Source organism: Capsicum annuum, chromosome 4, assembly GCF_002878395.1.
Source record: "Capsicum annuum cultivar UCD-10X-F1 chromosome 4, UCD10Xv1.1, whole genome shotgun sequence".
NCBI classification, from domain to species: domain Eukaryota; kingdom Viridiplantae; phylum Streptophyta; class Magnoliopsida; order Solanales; family Solanaceae; genus Capsicum; species Capsicum annuum.
In genome coordinates this window covers 159,655,907-159,675,618 of record NC_061114.1, presented here as the reverse complement: position 1 = coordinate 159,675,618, position 19,712 = coordinate 159,655,907, and the positions used below count along the sequence as shown (strand labels likewise).

General features: G+C 37.2%; 1 protein-coding gene across 7 annotated transcripts; it reads right to left on the bottom strand.

Annotated features, from left to right (window-relative positions):
- Positions 1-570: 570 nt before the first annotated feature.
- Positions 571-12,892, bottom strand: LOC107867774 (protein CELLULOSE SYNTHASE INTERACTIVE 3). Of its 7 annotated transcripts, none has more exons than XR_007054242.1 (8): positions 12,282-12,715; positions 11,349-11,450; positions 7,882-10,942; positions 4,555-7,099; positions 3,304-3,758; positions 1,943-2,059; positions 1,320-1,693; positions 571-1,068 (listed from the first exon to the last, which is right to left on the bottom strand). XR_007054242.1 is itself a non-coding variant. In XM_047410305.1 (8 exons), exons 3-8 carry the CDS (start codon positions 11,411-11,413, stop codon positions 1,532-1,534), a joined length of 6,405 nt encoding a protein of 2,134 aa, XP_047266261.1. In that variant the 5' UTR covers positions 11,414-11,450; positions 12,282-12,430; positions 12,786-12,885; the 3' UTR covers positions 1,113-1,531. The 7 variants fall into 7 exon arrangements, 6 of the variants coding, with proteins under 6 accessions (XP_047266261.1, XP_047266265.1, XP_047266262.1 ...); XM_047410305.1 differs by lacking the exon at positions 571-1,068 and adding an exon at positions 12,786-12,885 and having other exon boundaries at positions 1,113-1,693; positions 12,282-12,430; XM_047410309.1 differs by lacking the exon at positions 571-1,068 and having other exon boundaries at positions 1,113-1,693; positions 4,555-6,934; positions 7,025-7,099; positions 12,282-12,716.
- Between the last annotated feature and the right edge of the window lie 6,820 nt (positions 12,893-19,712).

The following is a 19,712-nucleotide window of genomic DNA, read 5'->3' as shown; positions in this document are numbered from 1 at the left end:
TAAATTAAAGATATCCGTTAAATATATAAACCGTTAATAGAAGAGAAAAGGCCAGCAACATCTTATGTACTCCATCAATTCCCTTTTGCTCTTTTTGGATTGAGCACAACCCTTAATAAAGTCCTCACTCTTAGAAAAATAAAAATAATTTTACCAAAGTACCTTTAGTTAAATTTTGTACCTTCTATCTAAATTAGTTAATTAAATAAATTGAAAAAGAATTCTCAATTAATGGTCCTGATAATTTGAATTCTAATAGGAAGATTTTGATCAAATTATTTTTGAAAAATTAAAGGAGCACTTAAAAAGGAATTTAAACACCCCCCACCCCAAAAGGAGCAAATAAAAAAGAATGGGGAAGTAGATTGACCAGTCTTTAGACGGAGAGGAAGAAAAAGGATAGCAAACCAATGGAAAGGAAATTGGACAATTCAAGCAGGAAATCAAGGAAAGCTAATTATTTAAGAGCATCTGAGCAAACATTGCAAGACTCAAAAGCTACATGCTATACCTGGCAATATTTATCTTTCCAAATTTGACAGCTTTTTAACTCCAAGATCCCATATGACATGTTTAGGATTATAAGGTTAATATATATCTTTAGTTTAAGACCAGAAAATTTGAAGATCTTACTTTTTTAAATCTCATGCAGTCAAACAAAGACAAATTGAAAAAGAAGGGGGTATATCACTTCACTCAACCATTGTCATCTGAGATTAATTGACAAGTGGTTTAATTTGTTGCAACTTCTCCCAAAACCTATTATGCTAGATGGTGTACTGACAAGATAGACCCCCTACGCTGCTGAGGGATATGATCCATCAAGATTCAAGCCCACATATTTTTGTGTTCAACTGTCAGTAATTTGGTTTAACCTCTTTACCATTTTGGTAGTCTGGGTTGATAATTTAATTAACACAAGGCTTCCCTTTCCAGTTATCAGTTGCGTTGGTTGTAACAACTCATAAGTTGCAGTTTGGATCCCTGGCTGCTGCTTTTGCACTAGCTGTTGCTGCACATTTGTCGTCTTGTCAGGCAGATTAAACTAATTCCACTTCACTTGTTGGGCTGAAATAGAGTTGAACGGAGTAAGGAAGTAAATAGGAAAAGAATGAAGCAAAACTAATGAACTTTACTGCCAGGCCTTCTGCACAGCAATCACCTTTGGCACTTGCTGCTACTTTGCATCACAAATACACAGGTGGGATTTGAAATAAACATTACAACCTTCTTATCGTGAACTCTATTTAATATTGTTATTTTCTAAGAACTGCAGAACCTGTACAATTTGGTGCTTAAAAGCTAGGTGTAAGACTTACCTTGTACCGTGGGAACCTCTCTCAACTTCTCTGTCCTTGCAAATATCTTACTATTTTACAGTTACACCACAGGTAGCAACACTTTAGATACAAACAAAATTTGGACTTCCCCCAACAGCTCTTGCATTAGGCTGGAATATGAAATTGTTCTTTACCAGGTCCAGCTCCGACTTTGGGTCCTCAAGATTGCATTATTTCAGTCTTGCTTCCCTTCACTCACTATCGCCAGGCGTCCTACTGGACCAGGTAATCTCAATCTCTAAAGTCCGGGATGAGCCATCCTTATTGCTGTCCTGGCTGAGGCTGAAAAGACCACTGTACATGCCTTCACTAACAACTTTATCAATTTGGATTGTTACCCTCCCGATAGTAGTCTGAAACAAAAGTATACACATCAGAAATGCTGAGACTGATATTAACTATTACGTAGGAGTGACCATTCTATTATGTCATCCTATTGCCAAAATGCAGCACACATATAATAGCATGAAATCCTGCTTTCTGTATGCATCATTTTACTATACAGAAGAAACAGAGTTGGTAAAACTGATGTTCTAGCTGGAAGTTTATTGGGCAAAGAATATAAAGTTCACATCGTACATTCAGAACATAAAGCTACTTACCTTCCCAAATGTGTTTTTGCTTTTGCACAAGATATGTAGCTTTTGTCCCTTGGGTGGTACATCAAAAGCCCATGTGAAGCCTTCTTTCCATTCTGGCGATGTACTGTGACTCACAACCTAATCATTAAAAATGGACTGTTAATATGAAATGTAGCTCACCAGAACAAGAAGCTTCTTTATATATAGATTCTTTACACATTGCTAAACCTAATATTTCTTCACCGGCGGACTTGATTTTTCTTTTCTCTTGGAAGTTCCTATGCTATAATCAAGTAACTGCAACTTGAAAAAGCTTCAAAAAAAATGAAGGAAAAAAGAAGCAGCTACCAAAAATATCACAAAAAATGTTCTTAGCGTGACTAGACCTTATAATTATTGCATGAGCGTAATATGATTATCCTATGTTGCATATGTTGACACACCTGCATCGGGTCCTTCAAAAATGTACATTACTTTTGGAGGATTCAACACACACCCGGCAACATTTTTGAAGACTCCGAGCAACATAGTGATCATCTATAAATATCCATGGAACTCAGCACTGTCTTATGCAAAGAGCTCTATAAGACATCATGTAATTAAACATTCAAGCACACAGTGTGTATGTAACACCCTCATCACGGGCATGCCTCAAATACCTTCAAATTAACATGTTGACACCCAGGAAGTATTAATTAGTAGTCACGTAGTATCTTATTCTTCAATTTTCATTACTACCTGTTGCTTCATTTGTTCTGTGTATTTTGCTATATTTCTCCCGTTATTTCTTCTCAGTGCTACTCTGATTACACTTCTTTTGAGCCGAGGGTCTACAGAAGTAGCCTCTCTACTCCACAAAGGCAGGGGTAAGGGCCTGCATACATCCTACCTTAGCCAAAACCCTACTCATGGAATTACACAGGGTATGCAGTTGTTGTAATGTTACAGGTCGGGCCATGTCCCACTCCTACATATATGTAACATGTATTCTATAGGAACTCCATTGACTTACTGTTAATAGGTTTATATGTACTTGGTATTGTATTTGAGTTACATCTCCCAAGACTTAATCAACTATGTGATAGCTTTGAACCTTTCTACGGAATGTTCATACTTATAATTAGCTGAAAAGAGTTTGCTCCGCAAGCGCCAGGCCCACCGAATGTGGTCACTGCACCCAGTTTGCATAATGACAGTGCAATACACATACCCTGCTATGCTCACAGTAGGCTGTGATGGTACTCAATGCATATACCCCTAATATAGTTGACATAGGCTATGATTGTACAGAATTGTCACTTTCAAAAATGAATAACAGATTTCAGGATAACAAAAGCCTATGTACTTCATGAACAATTATAAAGTGCTGGCTCATTAATTACCTTTGTTTGCCGTGATGGACCATTGCCAATCGTCAATTGACAAAAAGCATTAGTTCCTCCCATCACCTGCTTTAAATTGTTTGCACGCTGGATTGTGACTGTCAAACAACCTGGTAAGCAATGCAACAGGCTGTCTGCTCTATCATGGAAACTTGGCGGGCAAGTCTTCATTAGCATCTGCAATATTGGAATGGCTTCAGCTGCGACTATTGCTTGTGACTTGGACACATCCATCGGCATGGTTGACCATGATTGCTTGAGTAAGCATAGTGTGGTCAATACTGAATCCTGTGCAGCCTCATTACCAGACTTCAATGCTGCCACCAGATGAGGGATGCAAAGCGTAGCAGCATCAGAAACATGGAGCTTGGGAAAGTTGGAAAATATAACATGAATGGTCCGCAGAATCTCCTCATTAGCAGTTGCTGTGGCCCACAATTCCTTCTCAAGTGCAGCTGCATTTCAACCAAATAAGAGGAAAAGGAAATACTTGTGCTACGTCATACAAGAAGATAGGAACAAGAAAGAGATGAGAACAAAAAGCATGCAACAAAGATTTAGCATTTGGTAGCTTTAAGACATTAGATCATGGAAATTTGAGATTCAATTAAGTGCCAGATTCTAAAGTGACACTGAAAAGCTATAGCTTTCAGTTTATTGTTTCAAAACCCTACCCTACTTCAACTTGTGGGCACATAAAAATCAAAATAGCTGGCAGAAAAATTATTGCAGCATAAACTTCCTAAAGGTAAAATATTGGAAGAGATTTACATCTGAAGACTCTTTTTTCTGGGTTTTCAGCAGATTATATATAACATCATCTTCAGGTAGGCTTTGGATGGTCCATGTTTATTTCCATGATAGTTCTTCACTGGATGTGGGTGGCTTCGTTGTCAATGAGCTTCCAAAAATTAAAAATGAAAAAAAAGACTCCCGTTGTCCCAATTTATGTGGCACACTTTTCTTTTTAGTTTGTTTCAAAAAGAAAATCACCTTTAGAAACAATTGAATTTTGAAATTCTCATTTACTAAGGTGATTTATAGCCATATAGATGTCTAAGGCTTGTCTTAGATCATAGTTGAACTTCAAAAATCTTATTTTACACTTAATGAGATGATTACAGCCACACAAATGTCTAAGGCTTGTTTTAGATTACAAGTTTCAAAGTCCTGCTTTCTCTTTAAATTTGTGATGAGTCAAACCCTGCCACATAGATTGGGACTGGGGAAACTACTTAATAAGCAAGTTACCTGTCAAAGATCTGATAAGCTCGTTTGATACATATTCTTGTAGTGTGTGATTTGAGAATAAAAACCTTATGAGCAAAGATGCCTGTGCTGCAATTTCTGAATTAGGGGCTAAAAGCAGTTCTTGAATCATTAAAATTCCACCTGCTTCTGCAATAGCTCTCCTGTTGGTTCTACTGCTCATTACAAAATTTTGCAATGCACAAATTGCCACCATTTGCATTTCTTCTGTTGGTTGATCTTCAAGTAAACTTATCAGAGCTCGACAGGCCGAGGCAGAAGCACTCGCTCTAGCTAGTCCTTCATGCTGGGAGAGATCACCAAGAGCAAGAGCTGCAAGAAGCCTACCAGATTGCGATCTAGACTGTGGATCCAACAAATATTGTGCCAGAGGAGCAATTGCATACTTAGATACCTTCAGCTCTCGTATCCGGACATTGTTGAAAAGGGCTTCAAGTAATCTTCCCGATGCCTCTTCACACCGGTGAGATCTTAGCAGATCCAGAAGGGCATCTACTGCACCTGCTTCAACTATCAGTTCTGCACTTGAAATATCAGCCTTCTCATGAACTATAAGTGCATCTAGTGCAAGAATAATGGTGCTCTCAAGCGTTGAACACAGCATCTTTACAAGAACGACCAAGGGAACTTTGAAGTAGTAATCAGAGTTAGAGCATAGGACATTGCAGAGAACCATAGCCGCTGACTCCCACAATGCAACAGGCGGTACAGGGTCATCTTGAACAATAACCTTTGCAAGCTCAAAAATACCACCAGCATCAGCAACTGCTTTTGGCCAGCTTAATGAGATATTTTCCAAAGCTCTAATTGCCGTCTGTTGCAAGTTCAAAATACCAATGCCAGCTAGTTGCACAAGAGGCACTACTGCGTTTTTTGTAGTTATATCCTGCTTAAAATGCTCTTGAGCAAGGAGATGAGATAATAATTCGGTTCCAAGTTGCTGGATAGCTTGAGCTGGGGATTCAAGAAAGGAAATCAGAGGCTCAATTACCTGGCTAGGAGAAAGATTCAGAGTTGCAAGACTTTGTGGCTTCTCTAGAATATTCACAAGAGTTTGCAAAGCACTGTGCTGTCCCCACAGTCCAAAATCTGACCGTAGTAAAACCATAAAGAGAGGTTCAACAATTTTTGCAGCAGCTGGGCTTCTCGAAATAGCACTACTATTTGTCAATATGCGGAAGAGTTCTGCAGTAGTGGAGCATAAAGAACTGGATGCAGTTGGGAGCAGCTCAAGGCAATTTTCTATTATGCCTGCTTTGACCATATCCATCTTGCAGGGAGTCCGGTCTTTACCCAACTTAATAAGTGCACAAATACTCGCATCGCTGCGCCGGTGATTCGAGCCACAAATCAGATGAACCAGAAGATCAACAAGATCATAAGCTGATGCAAGCTCCACCAGCTGCTCATCATCCAACAACCTCTCAAAAGCACAAACTGCTGATTCCACAGCTCGTTCTGCATCAGATTGCATTAGCATTACTAGGGGCTCTACACATTCAGAAGCAACCGGCAATGCTCTGATTTTTGGATCACCAAAAAGTACAAAGCATAACTCGGCAGCATCACTTTTTAGTTCCAATGGAGAAGTTGAAGCAAGAATTTTATGTAGACTCCCAAGGGGATTCCTTTCTAAATCAGCCATCAGTGATGCTTTTGAATCACTTTCTGAGGTCAACTTAATCAAGGCGCTAAGAGCAACTTGCTGTTCGCTTTCTAATGCAGCATCAAGCATGTCAACTAATGGCTGAATGGCTTGAATTGATGCTTCAGAATCTCGGATGTTCTCAGCATCAAAAAGTTCATTTAAAGCCCTTGCAGCACTCAACCTTGCATTTCTTGACCCCAAATGAAGAACAGCAATCAGTTGTATCGTGCAACTAACCGTTGCTTCATACTGGAGAAGATCGGAATTGCTGAATAATATTCTCAATAGCTCAGAAATAGTTGCCTCAGTCAAGTCTTGAGGGCTCAAAGATAGGTACTTTGTTAGAGCCTCCAGCACCCCAGCTTCAGCCATGATTAATTTGTTTGCATCAGTACCATCTGCAATTTGTATCAAGAGACGCACAGCCAATGGAGGTGCACCAGGCCTATCGGGAAGGGGTTTTAATAGATCTACAAGTAGAGGGATAGTCTTACGTGCGGTTGAACCAGTTTTCACATCTTCAATGTCAAAAAGGGATTCCAGGGCAACCTGATCAGGGTTTCTTACCAATAAAAATTCTTCAGAGAGAGAAACAAGATTCGGCATATCTATTTCAATGTGACCAATCAAGCTCACTAAACCAGCAATTGCACCTGAATTCGCAATACTGAGATTCATTCCTTTGTCCCTCTGACGAACAAGACTAGCTATTGCCTGAGCAGCAAAAAATCGATCTATCATTTCATCAGATTTCAGAAGATGTGAAAGCAAAGGTATAAAACGCATGGATGTTGGAGAGGATACTATATTGGCATCTTGGAATAATATAGACAAAAGCAACGCACTGATCCACATGCCCTCGGCATCTTCAAACTCGGCCTGCCATAACAAATTTTACTTCAACTCACTTGACCTGATAAAAACTTTCAAAAAGATCATGTGAACGTTCATAACTTCCAATGATTGGATTCAACAAAGGTCGATGAATCAATCACTTGGTTATCATCCTTTTATCTAACATTTTAATTATTTGTTCATTAATTTCATCTGTAGTGCCAAAGATGAGATATTAAACTTGCACATTCAAGTGCTCGAAAATTTCCATTTAGCAACTCAATTGGTTTCTATTAAGAGCTAGCACATGGCAAGATAAAGAAAAAGCAGTATAATGGAAGATGAGACATGGCACTTCAAACACAAAAAATTATCATGATTTAAAAATATGAAGCAGGACATAAATGCTGGCCCTATTGCAGAATAAAATTAGTACAGATAATACACCTCACAGCCATGTGAATGAGTCAGCTAAATGAAATATTCAACTATTTTGAATCGTTTTGCAGTACTGGGCATTAAGTATGCAATCAACATACCCAGTCTGTCCCACAAGGGGATTTGGGGAGGGTCGTGAGTACGCTGCCTTACCCCTACCTTGTGAAGGTAGAGGCTGTTTCCAATAGACCCTCGGCTTTATCAGGTACGCAATCAGTCTATATAAAACTGCACAAAAAGAATAATAAACAGAGCCAAGGTCCAAAAATAAAAGTACCGAATAAAATTAGCCAATTAACACTTATTTTGTTCCAAGTTGAAACCAAACTTTAGTTCTTCGAGAAGTGGCGTGCAGCACAAAGACAAAGTGAGATTAATATAATGTCTACCTGTAGATTGGAAGTGTGTCTTGCAAGCTTGCCAGCAAGAGCCTCAAGCCCCCCCGCTTCCTGAACAGTGGACTTGCTATTTATATGAAATGATGAAACTATTGATAGCAGCCAAAGGGAAACAGTACCACCTAAGACCACTGCTGGATCTGGAACCTCAAACTCATTTCCTTCCCCAAATAGAGTTCTTTCTGTGAAACCCCTAGGGGTTCTGACTTCAATTTCTAGGGAAGAACAGTTGGAATTTTTCTTCATCATATCAACTAATGCATATATAAGAGGTTTCAAGTATCCAGATGCATAAAGAGCATCCATTGACTGAACTTTGTGTTCCTTGGCAGCACAAATAACCAATGCTGTCGCACCAACTCTTACTTCTAGACTGCTAGAGTTAATTATTCTATCAGCCAATGCACCTATTGACCTGGATCTTGACACTAATAGGTCACCTAGCAAAACTGGTTGATCTCCACAAAGCCTGGATAGAATTTCTATTGCTTTATCTTGGACCACGGAAGATCCCTCACAGAGGCAATGTATAAGAGGCTCTAAACTAGATGGAACTTCAGCAAGGGCAGTCCAGGGATTGTATGTCGAATGTATGCCTTGCTTTTCCCTAGAAAGAAGTGCAATAACATCTAAAGCGTCCGCAGCACCAGTTCCGTCTGCACTCATTTCTTTTAAGGATTCCGTAATAGCAAGAACAGCAAATCGACACTGAGCAGTTCCTGTCAGTACATCTCCCACTGGAAAATGACTCAATAGTTGATGAAGGCCACGTGATGCATTTTTCTTACCTTCTAATGACCCTTCTCCTAAAACTCGGGTCAAAGCTGAAACAACATCTTCAGCCAGTGCTTCTGCAGCTATCTCTGGATCAGATAACAGATTGGCTAAAGCAGCCATTGCAGTCTCCGCAGAATCAATAGATGCAGTTTTAGCCAACTTAATTAGTGGTCTTACATCTCCTTCAGCAATATAAAGCATCTTGCTTGTAGATTTTGCTTTTGTTGGACGGGACAAAGCACCCAAGGCTCGAGCTGACTGTGTTGCAACAACTGGAGCATTGCTAGTCAAAAGCTTCATGCAAGGATTAACCACTTCATCCGTGGCAAGGCTATCACAAATATCATGTCGAGTGCTGAATAGGTCTGCCAGGACAGAGGCAGCATATTCTTGAGTCTTTTCATTTGAGGAATTTAGAACTTGGACTAGTGATCTTAGCCCGTCATTAGCAGCAGCCCCTTTATGTACAAGGTCACTCTGAGATGCCATGGTAAGCACATGACCTAACACCTTAATTACATGGGCCTTTGAGCTTGGTGAATCTCCCCTCAGCAACAATAGCAATGTATTTATGGTAGCCGAGTCAGCAGTAGTGATTAGTTTTGTAAGGGATCTAGCTGATGCTTCTTGTCCCTTTGGTCCTCCATTTTTTAGAAGCCACAAGAACGAGTGTATAGCTCCAGCACTTTCAACACAGGCACGAATGTCTTCACTATGGCAGCACAGGTTATGCATAACATGTGCTGCGTCTTCCTTAGCCTTCTGAGACCCCATTTCTAGTAACTGAACAAGTGGCGGAATCCCTCCAGCAGCAGTGATTGCCCACTTGCTGTCATCAACTTGCTCAGTTAGGATTGCAAGCATCTCTACAGCATACTCTTGATTTTGTTCACTGGATAACCCCAGGAGTGATATCAGTAACTGAATTCCTTCCCTCTTTCCAATTGCATCCCAGACACTCACTCCATCACAACATAACTGTATTAGGGAGAGTATCAGATACTCCTGTGCATCACCACTGGCCATTGTTATGAGGCCTGCAAGAACCTTCTTAGATTCTGATTGGTGGACCAGATTTGAAAGATAAGCATTGCCATAAAGACTTGCCATTGCCTCAAGGAGACGTTCCTGGACCAACTTATTATCCCTCGGCTTTAGAAGCATTATAAGAATATTCTCAACCTTTCTTGCATCAAAACGTTCTTCTGCATTGAACTCAAAGACCATAAGAGCATAAGCAAGTGCTCCAATTATATCAGCAACAGGAGCAGCTAATCTTGGAGACTGAGAAAGTTCACCAAGATACAGCACGAGGGCACACATTCCACCGCATATATTGGATAAAGCTTGTATTGCATGCCACTGCAGAAGCTCTCCTCCTTCGCCTTGCATACATTCTTTGGATGGAGCTACGACAGCACCTATGAGAATTGGCACACCCTGTGAATTAACAACAGCTTTCTTCGCTTTGGTTGATTTGAGAGAAAGAACCTCTAAAGCCTCAGCTGCACTGGCACGAACGCATACATCATTTTTCTGATGTAGGAGGCTCAGAAGAACTTTGATTGCTCCAGAATCAATTATTTTTGGAATGCTATCACTGAATGCCAACATTACCCGGGCCAATAGAGAAGCTGCATTTGCTTGAGCTACAACATTATCAGAAGAAAGAAGTCCTACAATAATGTCAACTCCACCACCCTCAAGTGTTGCCCTCCAATATCCATCTTTATCACCACAAAGATTTCTCAAAGCCCCAGTCACAAATCCTTCTACTGTTTTATCCTGCTTCTGCTTTGGGTTAAGCTGCTCCCACAAAGTTGGTACTACACCTTCTGTAACAAATATTTTAGTGCCGATAGGATCATCCGAAAATTCACTAGATGACACCTGAAAAATTGCTTCTGCAGCTGCTTTCCTTGCTTCAGCGGAGTCCGACTTCAAAACTGACAGTAGAGGTGGAATACATCCACCTAGAAGAACCTTCAACCTTAAGTCTTCATCTTTACATAATATAGATAAGGTTGCAGCAACATTTACTTTTGCCAAAGGAGTGCCATTTCTGAGAATGAATATGAATAGTGGCATTGCCAGGCCATGTGAACAAATTAGACCTCGTGCTTCCTTTCTTGCTTTGGCTATGCCGAGCAAGCGTGCTGTAGTAAGTTCTTTTTCATGTGGGGAAGATTTATTTGCATGCAGCTGCTCAACAAGTTGAGCAACAGTTGACATTGTCTTTTCCTGATCATCCATTTCAGCAGCTCCATTGGCCTCACTGGAAGTAAATAACATCTTTTATTGCCAATATAAATCATAGTATGCGTAATAAATTGATTAAAAAAAGTACAGGATAAAGTTAAAGCAAGCGATGTGGAAGTGATTTTTGTCTTTAGACATTTATTTATTAAAAGGTAACAATAGGTGATTGTATATGCCAGATAATCCAGGATTCTCTAAACCCAGGTCCTCTCAGGGTTCCGTGTATGGAAAAATAAAAGATAAACGAATTCAGAAAATTTCAGCAGCCAGGAAGTGAAATTCTCTACTTAACTTCAAGCAAAAAGATAAATGAATTGTTATGGAAATAAATTCTCTGATCGGTAGTTGTGCTGGAACACATATAAACCAATCCAAGCAGCACATTTTCATATCTAACATGCACATGAAAGGGGGTAATAAACCTGTTCTTCTGAGAAGCGCATGAAACCTTGCTGTACCACAATTCAGGGGAAGAAGATTTTGTCATTGGCAACAGGACTCCACTTTGACAGTCTTCTTGCTTCCTACAGAATGCGACTACCTCACATTAGAATGGCATTCATAATTTCCTTCTCAAAAAAAAAACCCCTTCTCAAAAAGAATGGCATTCATATTTTCTTGATCAATGACACCACAAGCAAAAAGAAAAGAGAAATTTCATTGAAGAAAGGAGCAATGTGGATAAATTTGCTCCCCTGATCTACTTCACTTGGCAAAAGAATAAGGAAAGAGAAAGCGAAGAAAGAGGAACAGAATCTTTCTAATTCAAAGAAGTTTCATCTAAAGTTTAACACTCTTATCCCAAGAGTTTCATGTAGATATCGTCAAAGCATTTTCCTTTTTATCACAACAAATATGAAATTTCCAACTTTACAGTCCTTTGGTACTTTTGGTTAAAATAAAGAACTGAAGAGAGAGGATGTAAGCGGGCAGCCCGGTGCACTAAAGCTCCCACTATGCGTGTGGTCCATGGTCCAGGGAAGGACCGGGCCACAAGGGTCTGTCGTACATCAGTATATCACCTAACGCTACGTTTCTGTAAGAAGTTGTTTCCACGGCATGAATCTATGACCTCCTATTCCCATGAAAGCAACTTTACCAGTTACTGCTCCCCTTCCTAAGAGAGAGGATGTCATTCTCAAAATTATGATAATGATTCAGATTCCCAGTTCCCATATAATCCAATTAATTCATTTTAGACCCACTTCACTAACGTGTAAACTTCAAGAAGCAAATTCAAAAATTAAAGTAAGATATCCAACACATTTTCCCAGAATATACTTCAACAAACAAAGAGGGTGGGGGGGGGGGGGGGGGGGGGGGGGGGGAGGGGAGGGGAGAGAAAAGCTATTTACTGCGAAATTTCGTCCCAATGCTGCTAAATCAACTCCTCAATTGCTCTCCTAGGTTAAAGTTCAACAATTTAGAAGCTGGGAAAACCCCATTTATCACATAGCTGGAAAATTGTGAACCAATTGTAAGAAAACTTTTTCGCCAAGAAATTCTGCATAAACCCCAAAAAAGATTAAAATTATCAAAATTATACCCCAGATCTCCATTAATAACCTGTACATGCAGGTGACTGAAACTCTTATACATACATTATACACGCATATATACTACATGCATATAATTTGTGAATAATAAAATTGAAAAAAAATAAATTAATAAAGCATTATTAAACTGTAAAAATAAAAATATGCAAAGATCGGATCAGAAGGAAACAGTGCGGAATCTTGAAAGAGTAAAAACAGGATAAAATGGCAACGCCTATTTACACATTAAAGGATCAATGTATTAATTTGGAATAAATAACTTAATTTATTAATTTGAAAACTATTTCAGAAAAAAAAATGTACCTTTTTTTGTGTAAAATTTAACAGTTTGGGCAGCAGAAGAAGAACATCATTAATGGAGAGAGACGGTTGAATCTCAAAAATAGATGCGGTTGGTTTCAAATTTTAGCCTTAAAAAAAAGAAAAAATTTAAAATAATGTTTACCTATTAATTAATATTTTTTGAATAAAATTATTTTTAATTAATAAAGTAAATTACATAAGTGATCCTTATAATAGGTAACGACTCTATATTTATATCTTTCAATTTTTATTCTTTTCTCTTTTTTATTTTATTTTAATTTTTTTGACCCTTACTGTTTTTTTTTTCCTCTCAACTTTTTTTTTCTTTTTTCTTTTATATTATTTTTATTTTTTATTTTTTCTTTCCGTCTTTTTGTTCTTTTTAGTCTTTCCTAACCTTTATTTTTTTTACACCTTTCAACATCTACTTTTATTAAAAAACTTATTTTTTACTTTTTAAATTTTTCTCGACCTTTATTTTTATTTAATCTTTTTTATTTTTGTCAACCTTTATTTTTTCTATTCTCTCTCAACTTCTACATTTTCTTTGATTTTTATTTTTTTAATAATTTTCTTCATTTTCTTATTTTCTTGGAATTTTGTTATTTTTGTAATTTTCTTCGATTTCTTCCATTCAAGTTACATCTCGTGAACAAGAGTTGACACTATCACATTATAAAGGCAAGACTTAAGACTTTCAAACAATAAACTACGTTTCATGGGCAAGAGTTGACACTACTAAATTGTAGAGGTAAGACTTATGACTTTCAAACAATAGGTTATGTTTCATGGGGAAGAGTCGACACTACCACATTGTATTTTGATTTATGACATGTTTTATAACTCTTACCCCAGAGGAAAGACTTAGCTCAGGGACTTTCAAACATAAATTATACCCCACAGGCAAGAGTTGACTCTACCACGTTATGTTTTCATTTATGAGATATTCTACAGACTTAGCTCAAGGACTTTCAAACAACAAATTATGCCCCACAGGCAAAAGTTAACTCTACCACGTTATATTTTCATTCATGAGATGTTCTACAACTATTGTCTTAGAGGCAAGACTTAGCTCAAGGACTTTCAAATAACAAATTATGCCCCACGGGCAAGAGTTGACTCTACCACATTATATTTTCATTTATGAGATATTCTACAACTCTTGCCTTAGAGGCAAGACTTGACTCAATGACTTTCAACTACAAATTATGCCTCACAGGCAAGAGTTAACTCTACCACGTTATATTTTCATTTATGAGATGTTCTACAACTACTGTCTTAGAGGCAAAACTTGGCTCAAGGACTTTCAAACTACAAATTATGCCTTGCGGGCAAAAGTTAACTTTACCACGTTATGTTTTCATTTATGAGATGTTCTACAATTATTACTTTAGAGACAAGACTTAATTAGCTCAAGGACTTTCAAACTACAAATTATGCCCCATGGGCAAGAGTTGACTCTAGCACATTATATTTTCATTTATGAGATGTTCTACAACTATTGTCTTATAAGCAAGACTTAGCTCAAGGACTTTCAAACTACAAATTATGTCCCACGGGCAAGAGTTGATACTACCCCGTTATATTTTCATTTATGAGATGTTCTACAATTTCTGCATTCAAAGTCCGTAGTAGGGATGAGTACGATTCAGTTGTACTAAGTATGTATCACGGGCTGACTGAGCAAAGTAGAAAATAAAGTATGTAAAATACACACTATGGTACGTAACCTGCAAATAGAAAATATGCCAAACGATAGCCCACACCGTACTCACCAATAGTTCTAAAATATACATATATACCAAATACATGTACAAGAAGGAAGCATCATTAGATAAACATCAAATCAAACACGAAAATACAACACAGAATGTACACAAAGTATGAAATGCAATGAAGATGATGATGCATAAGGTTTTCGCACAACCTCTGTTTACACCTATCAAGCCGTGTTTTTAAGGTAGGACCCATGGGGGGTTCATCAAACCATATACAATCTGATAACCAATACTAATTCAATATCTATAATTCCTCTCTGACACATATATTGGCAAAGAGTTTTTAAAAATGTTATGTTTTCTGTCAGAAAAACCAATATTTCCACGGTTGTACCAATGTTTCATGAATATATATGATATGAGGATATAATGCTCATACCAACTAGAATGAGAATCTCAAAAACCAACCAATATACCAACCACGTGAGTCAAAATCCACTCAATATGCCAACCATCCATAATATAATTCTTATACCAGAAGTGTTGATATGCAATGATGTGACTTTGATACCACATAGATTCCCGATTTAGGAAATTTCCACCAAAAAGAGTACAAACATATATATATATATATATATTAATACGAGGACAACAACATCATAGAAGACCTCACACGGTCACACATAGCAAATATTGTGTCAAACCATCAAATATAATAACATACGCCCCCACACAGGCATAAAACAATAAATAGGCCATCTCTATAATTAGTTCCTACACCCATAACATGATTTCTTATCAATATTAACTACTTAATCCAGTTTGAATAAAGTTAAGTCATAACCTACCTCGAATGACGATACCCATATTGCTCATTTTTAGGTCATGATCAAAACGGACCCCTAAAATAAGTTTTCAAAAAAAGAGGGGTAAAACCAAAATTTTAGTTTAAAAATATATTACCCATGATTAACGGAAACCATAGGAGAAACCCAAGCAAAAATGGGTTGAAATGGGGTTTAAATCGAAGAAATACTAATTTAGGCCTTTCCGATAAAAAATCCCAAATTTCACTTACGAAATTGAGTTTTAAATGACAAGAATCAAAGAAAAATAATTGAAATAGGGATTTGGAGCTTACCTAAGATTAAAAATAAAAGAAATCGCCCATAAACTCTAAAACCCGAAGCTCTTAGTCTCAAAAATGGTAAAAAAAAAATGAGAAAAAAGGGTATTAAACCACCAAATATTGCTTAAGTAGATACTGGGCCGCTTAAGTGACCATCACTTAAGCAATAGCGGACCAAGTGCCACTTAAGTGACATGTTGCCAAGGTTGTCGAAGTTGATTAAGTGGGCCCAAGAGCACTTAAGCGACAGACGTTGGTGTAAGTTAGGTTGCTTAAGAAACCGACATACTGCTTAAGTGACCCAAGTGTCGCTTACGCGGATGTACCAGTTGAAGACTTGGAGACACAAGCCCCTTAAGATTCATCCAAAATCTCAAAAACACAAATGAACTATGCTACCCTACTAAAATTGATGTTCTGGACTCAACGGTGATATCTAATTTTTGAAAAAGGTAATTTTCACAAATTTGACCCCTAAAATTCAATTTCACAACTTTCCGAACCAAGAGTCAAAATGAGATACAAAAGCCGTAAAATTACACCAACCATGTTATCAACCTAAAATCAATGTTTTAGTTCTACTGGTGCAGTCCATTTTGCCATCATACACACAGAACAATAAATATTGATCTAAGTTTACTAATGAGCCTTTTTAACCACCAAAAATTACAAATTCGCACAAATCACACTGAAATGCATTGGGAACCATGCCAATCAACCCCACACCCTAAAAAAACACAACATAACCACATGGACGGATAAAATGGTCAAATCACATAAAAAAATTCACAAAAATCACCAAAAAATCAAGTCATTACATCATCCACCATTAAAAAATCTAGTTATTCTCGAACTAACAACAAGGGAAATACCTGTATCAATAAAAAATTAGTGATAACTACTACATATGTCAAACTCGACCTCTCAAGTAACCTCATCTATAGGTCAATGTCTCTCTTGGACCTTAACTATTATAATATATCTAGAACGCAACTATCTAACATCCATGGCTAGAATGAAGACGAGATCCTCATCAAAATTCAACCTCTCATATATTTGTACTGAATCCTAACGAACGACATGAGACCCATCTAGAATATAACACTGAAGTATGAAAACATGAAAACTAGATGAACAACTGATAAATCTGGGGGTAATGCTAGCTCATAAGCCACATCACCAATAGTCTGAAGAATCTCAAATGGTCTAATATACTTAGGGCTAAGCTTTCCCCTCTTCCCAAACCTCATTACGCCCTTGATGGGCGACATACAAAGAAAAACTTGACTACCAATACTAAATCATAAGACATAAAGTCTATGATCCGCATAACTCTTCAGCCTACTTTGAGCCACTCAAAGTCTATCTTGAATGACCCAAACTCTATCCAAAGACTAACGAAGCAAGTCCGTACCTTGAGGTTTAATCTAAAAAATATTAAATCAACCAAATGGAAGTGACAACGCCTACCATACAAAGCCTCAAAAGGAGCCATCTAAATACTGGAATGGTAGTAAAATACCTCAAACTTTGTCCTTTGCAAAATTTTTTGGGTCTTTAATCTTCTGTACATTATATGACTTACACCATACCACTCATATAGCATGGATAGAATTCTAGGTCCTTAGTCGTATGTTGGTCAATGTCATATTGACCAAGTTCTATTTTTAGTACAAGAAGACATCATACTAGTTGTATGTTCATGATACGAGAAGTATAGTGCTAACTAGGGGTGTTCATGTGTCGATTTGGGTCGGTTCTTGGTCAAAACCATAACCAAACCAACTTAGTCGGTTTTTAAGTTTCTAAAACCAAACCAAACCAAACAAAAAAATAACCATCGATTTGGTTCTTGTTGATTTTGTTCGTTTTGATTTAATTTTTTTGGTTTATAACTTTAGCTAATGATCAAAGTTGGGAAATTTAAAAAAATAAATCAAATAAAACATATCAGATATCAACCGAGTGTTGTATCTCAACCTAAAAACTAAGATGTCAACTGAGTGTTATACTTTGGTAAAGCCATGAACAGTGCCATATGAGCACTTCTAAAAATATTTAAAAATTACATTTAACAAAATGATATCATAAACCCCCCAAAAGGTGAACACATAAACTTGTTGCTCAGCAAGGTTCAAAAAGAAAGTTAAAATTAATGACGTCTATAGTCTAATGAATCTCAATTGTAAATTTCAATATACAACAAGATATTATTTTCACAATTAGTATCTTTGTCATTCAAAATAAGAAATTCATTTAGAATCTCATAAGTTTATGTCAACCGGATGGAGACATATAACTGAATGTGTTACGACTAAAGTTAAATCATGATTAAAATATAAAATATAACAAATATTTATATTGTATTTATGAATAATATATAAATAATTATAACATATATATATATATATCAGTTTGGTTTGGTTATTTTGTGAGTTATTTTAAAGTAAAACCAAACCAAACCAAATTAGTATCGGTTTTTTAAAATTCAAAACCAAACCAAACCAAACTCAACCAAATATTATTTTTTTATCGTTTTGGTATGGATCGCAGTTCAGTTTAGTTAAAAACCAAACTGTGAACACCCCTAGTGCCAATCGTATGTTGTCTAGTGTTTAGCCTAGATGATTCTGCTTAGGGTACGACTTGAAAGGTATTTGTCGTATGGTGATGGTATGATTTAGGCTAAGGAGTAATATGTTGGACAAAATATGGTGTCCAACATTCTAATCAAGGTATGAGTGGAGGGTACCGCTCGTATGATGTGGGTATGAGTTGAGGGGTCCAACTGTACCCTCTTGCGAGTCTTTTACAACTTTAAAACTAAGGGTGCTTTAGATATTTCCCACCCTAAGCCCTTAAGACCCCATTACTTATAACATTATTTGGTCCCTCATTCTTTACTTTAGAAAATCAAAATACTCTCAAAACTCTCTAAAAACCTCTCAAGGAGATTGAGCTAAGGTTTTATCAAGGTGGTCATCTAGTGGTTTAAAGATCAAAATCTCTCTCTGTGAATCATCATAACCCAGGTATATGACTCTTTTTTCATTGTTAGTTCACAAATATCATGTGTTTTAAACATTGTTCTTGAATCATAAATGGTGGTTTTGAAATCCATGGTTGAGGGTTTTAATACATATGGTTGAGTATTGCCCTCTCATATTTTAACTTGTGTTTATGCATGTTTTAATAATAGTTTTGCAAATGTGGGTGCTTGGTAATTGTGATTTAAACTAAGGGGTCATAGTAAACCCTAACTTGATGGTTTTTTACTTGATTAATGGTTTGATTATGGTGTGCCCTCAACCTATTTGTGAAAATATCAATGAGAAGAATCTTGTCACATATGAATTATATTTTGAACTAAGGCACGGGCCTATGAATGTTGATAATTGGTAAATATTTTATGAAGGTCTTGTTGGCCATAAATTAATTTGAATGGAAACCTTGGTGGTTTAATTAGCTAAATGGGTTTGAGTCCCTAAAAGTTTTATTAAAATTGATGCCTTTGTTTAGACAATAGGTTCGAGCCCCAAGGTTAAATGATAGTTATGGCATGTTGTATGCTTGCAAGTGGGGTTGGTATGACGATACCAACGGGTTAACTTTGGTAAGTAATTAGACTAATAGTTGTATGTATATGTAAAATGAATGTTTTAAATTAGGCTCTAAAGCAGGATATGTATCAGGCCATGAAAGTCGAGTTCGAAGGACTAAAACTAAAACTGTGCTAGTCGGTGCGGGTATTTATATGATCAGGAGGTTTGAGTCCCCCGAATTGATATATGAATGGGAGGTTCGAGTCCCCCATATTTTATACATTGGTGCCAAGCCACCTTGATTATACCGGGAGGTTTGAGTCCCCTATAAAGGCATATACGGTTATGGATATTATCTGTTTTGTACGGCTATACGGACTGGGGCCCTTCCAGCTAGGGGAAAGCTCCTATATAGCCCATGGGTGCCTTGTTATATAACGGTTATGCTACACATCCCGGGTTAATGATTTCAAAGTTCATACTAAACCTTGTCTTCTATCCTATCACGATATATATATATATATGTGTATATGTATAT

Bases quoted from the DNA above. Each gene is read 5' to 3' on its own strand.
- LOC107867774 (XM_047410306.1), bottom strand. From the start codon at position 11,413: ATGACAAAATCTTCTTCCCCTGAATTGTGGTACAGCAAGGTTTCATGC. The intron at 7,100-7,881 runs GTAGACATTATA...TTGTTATGGCAG, and splicing joins GACACACTTCCAATCTACAG to GCCGAGTTTGAAGATGCCGA. The intron at 2,060-3,303 runs GTAATTAATGAG...TTTAATGATTAG, and splicing joins GTCCATCACGGCAAACAAAG to GTTGTGAGTCACAGTACATC.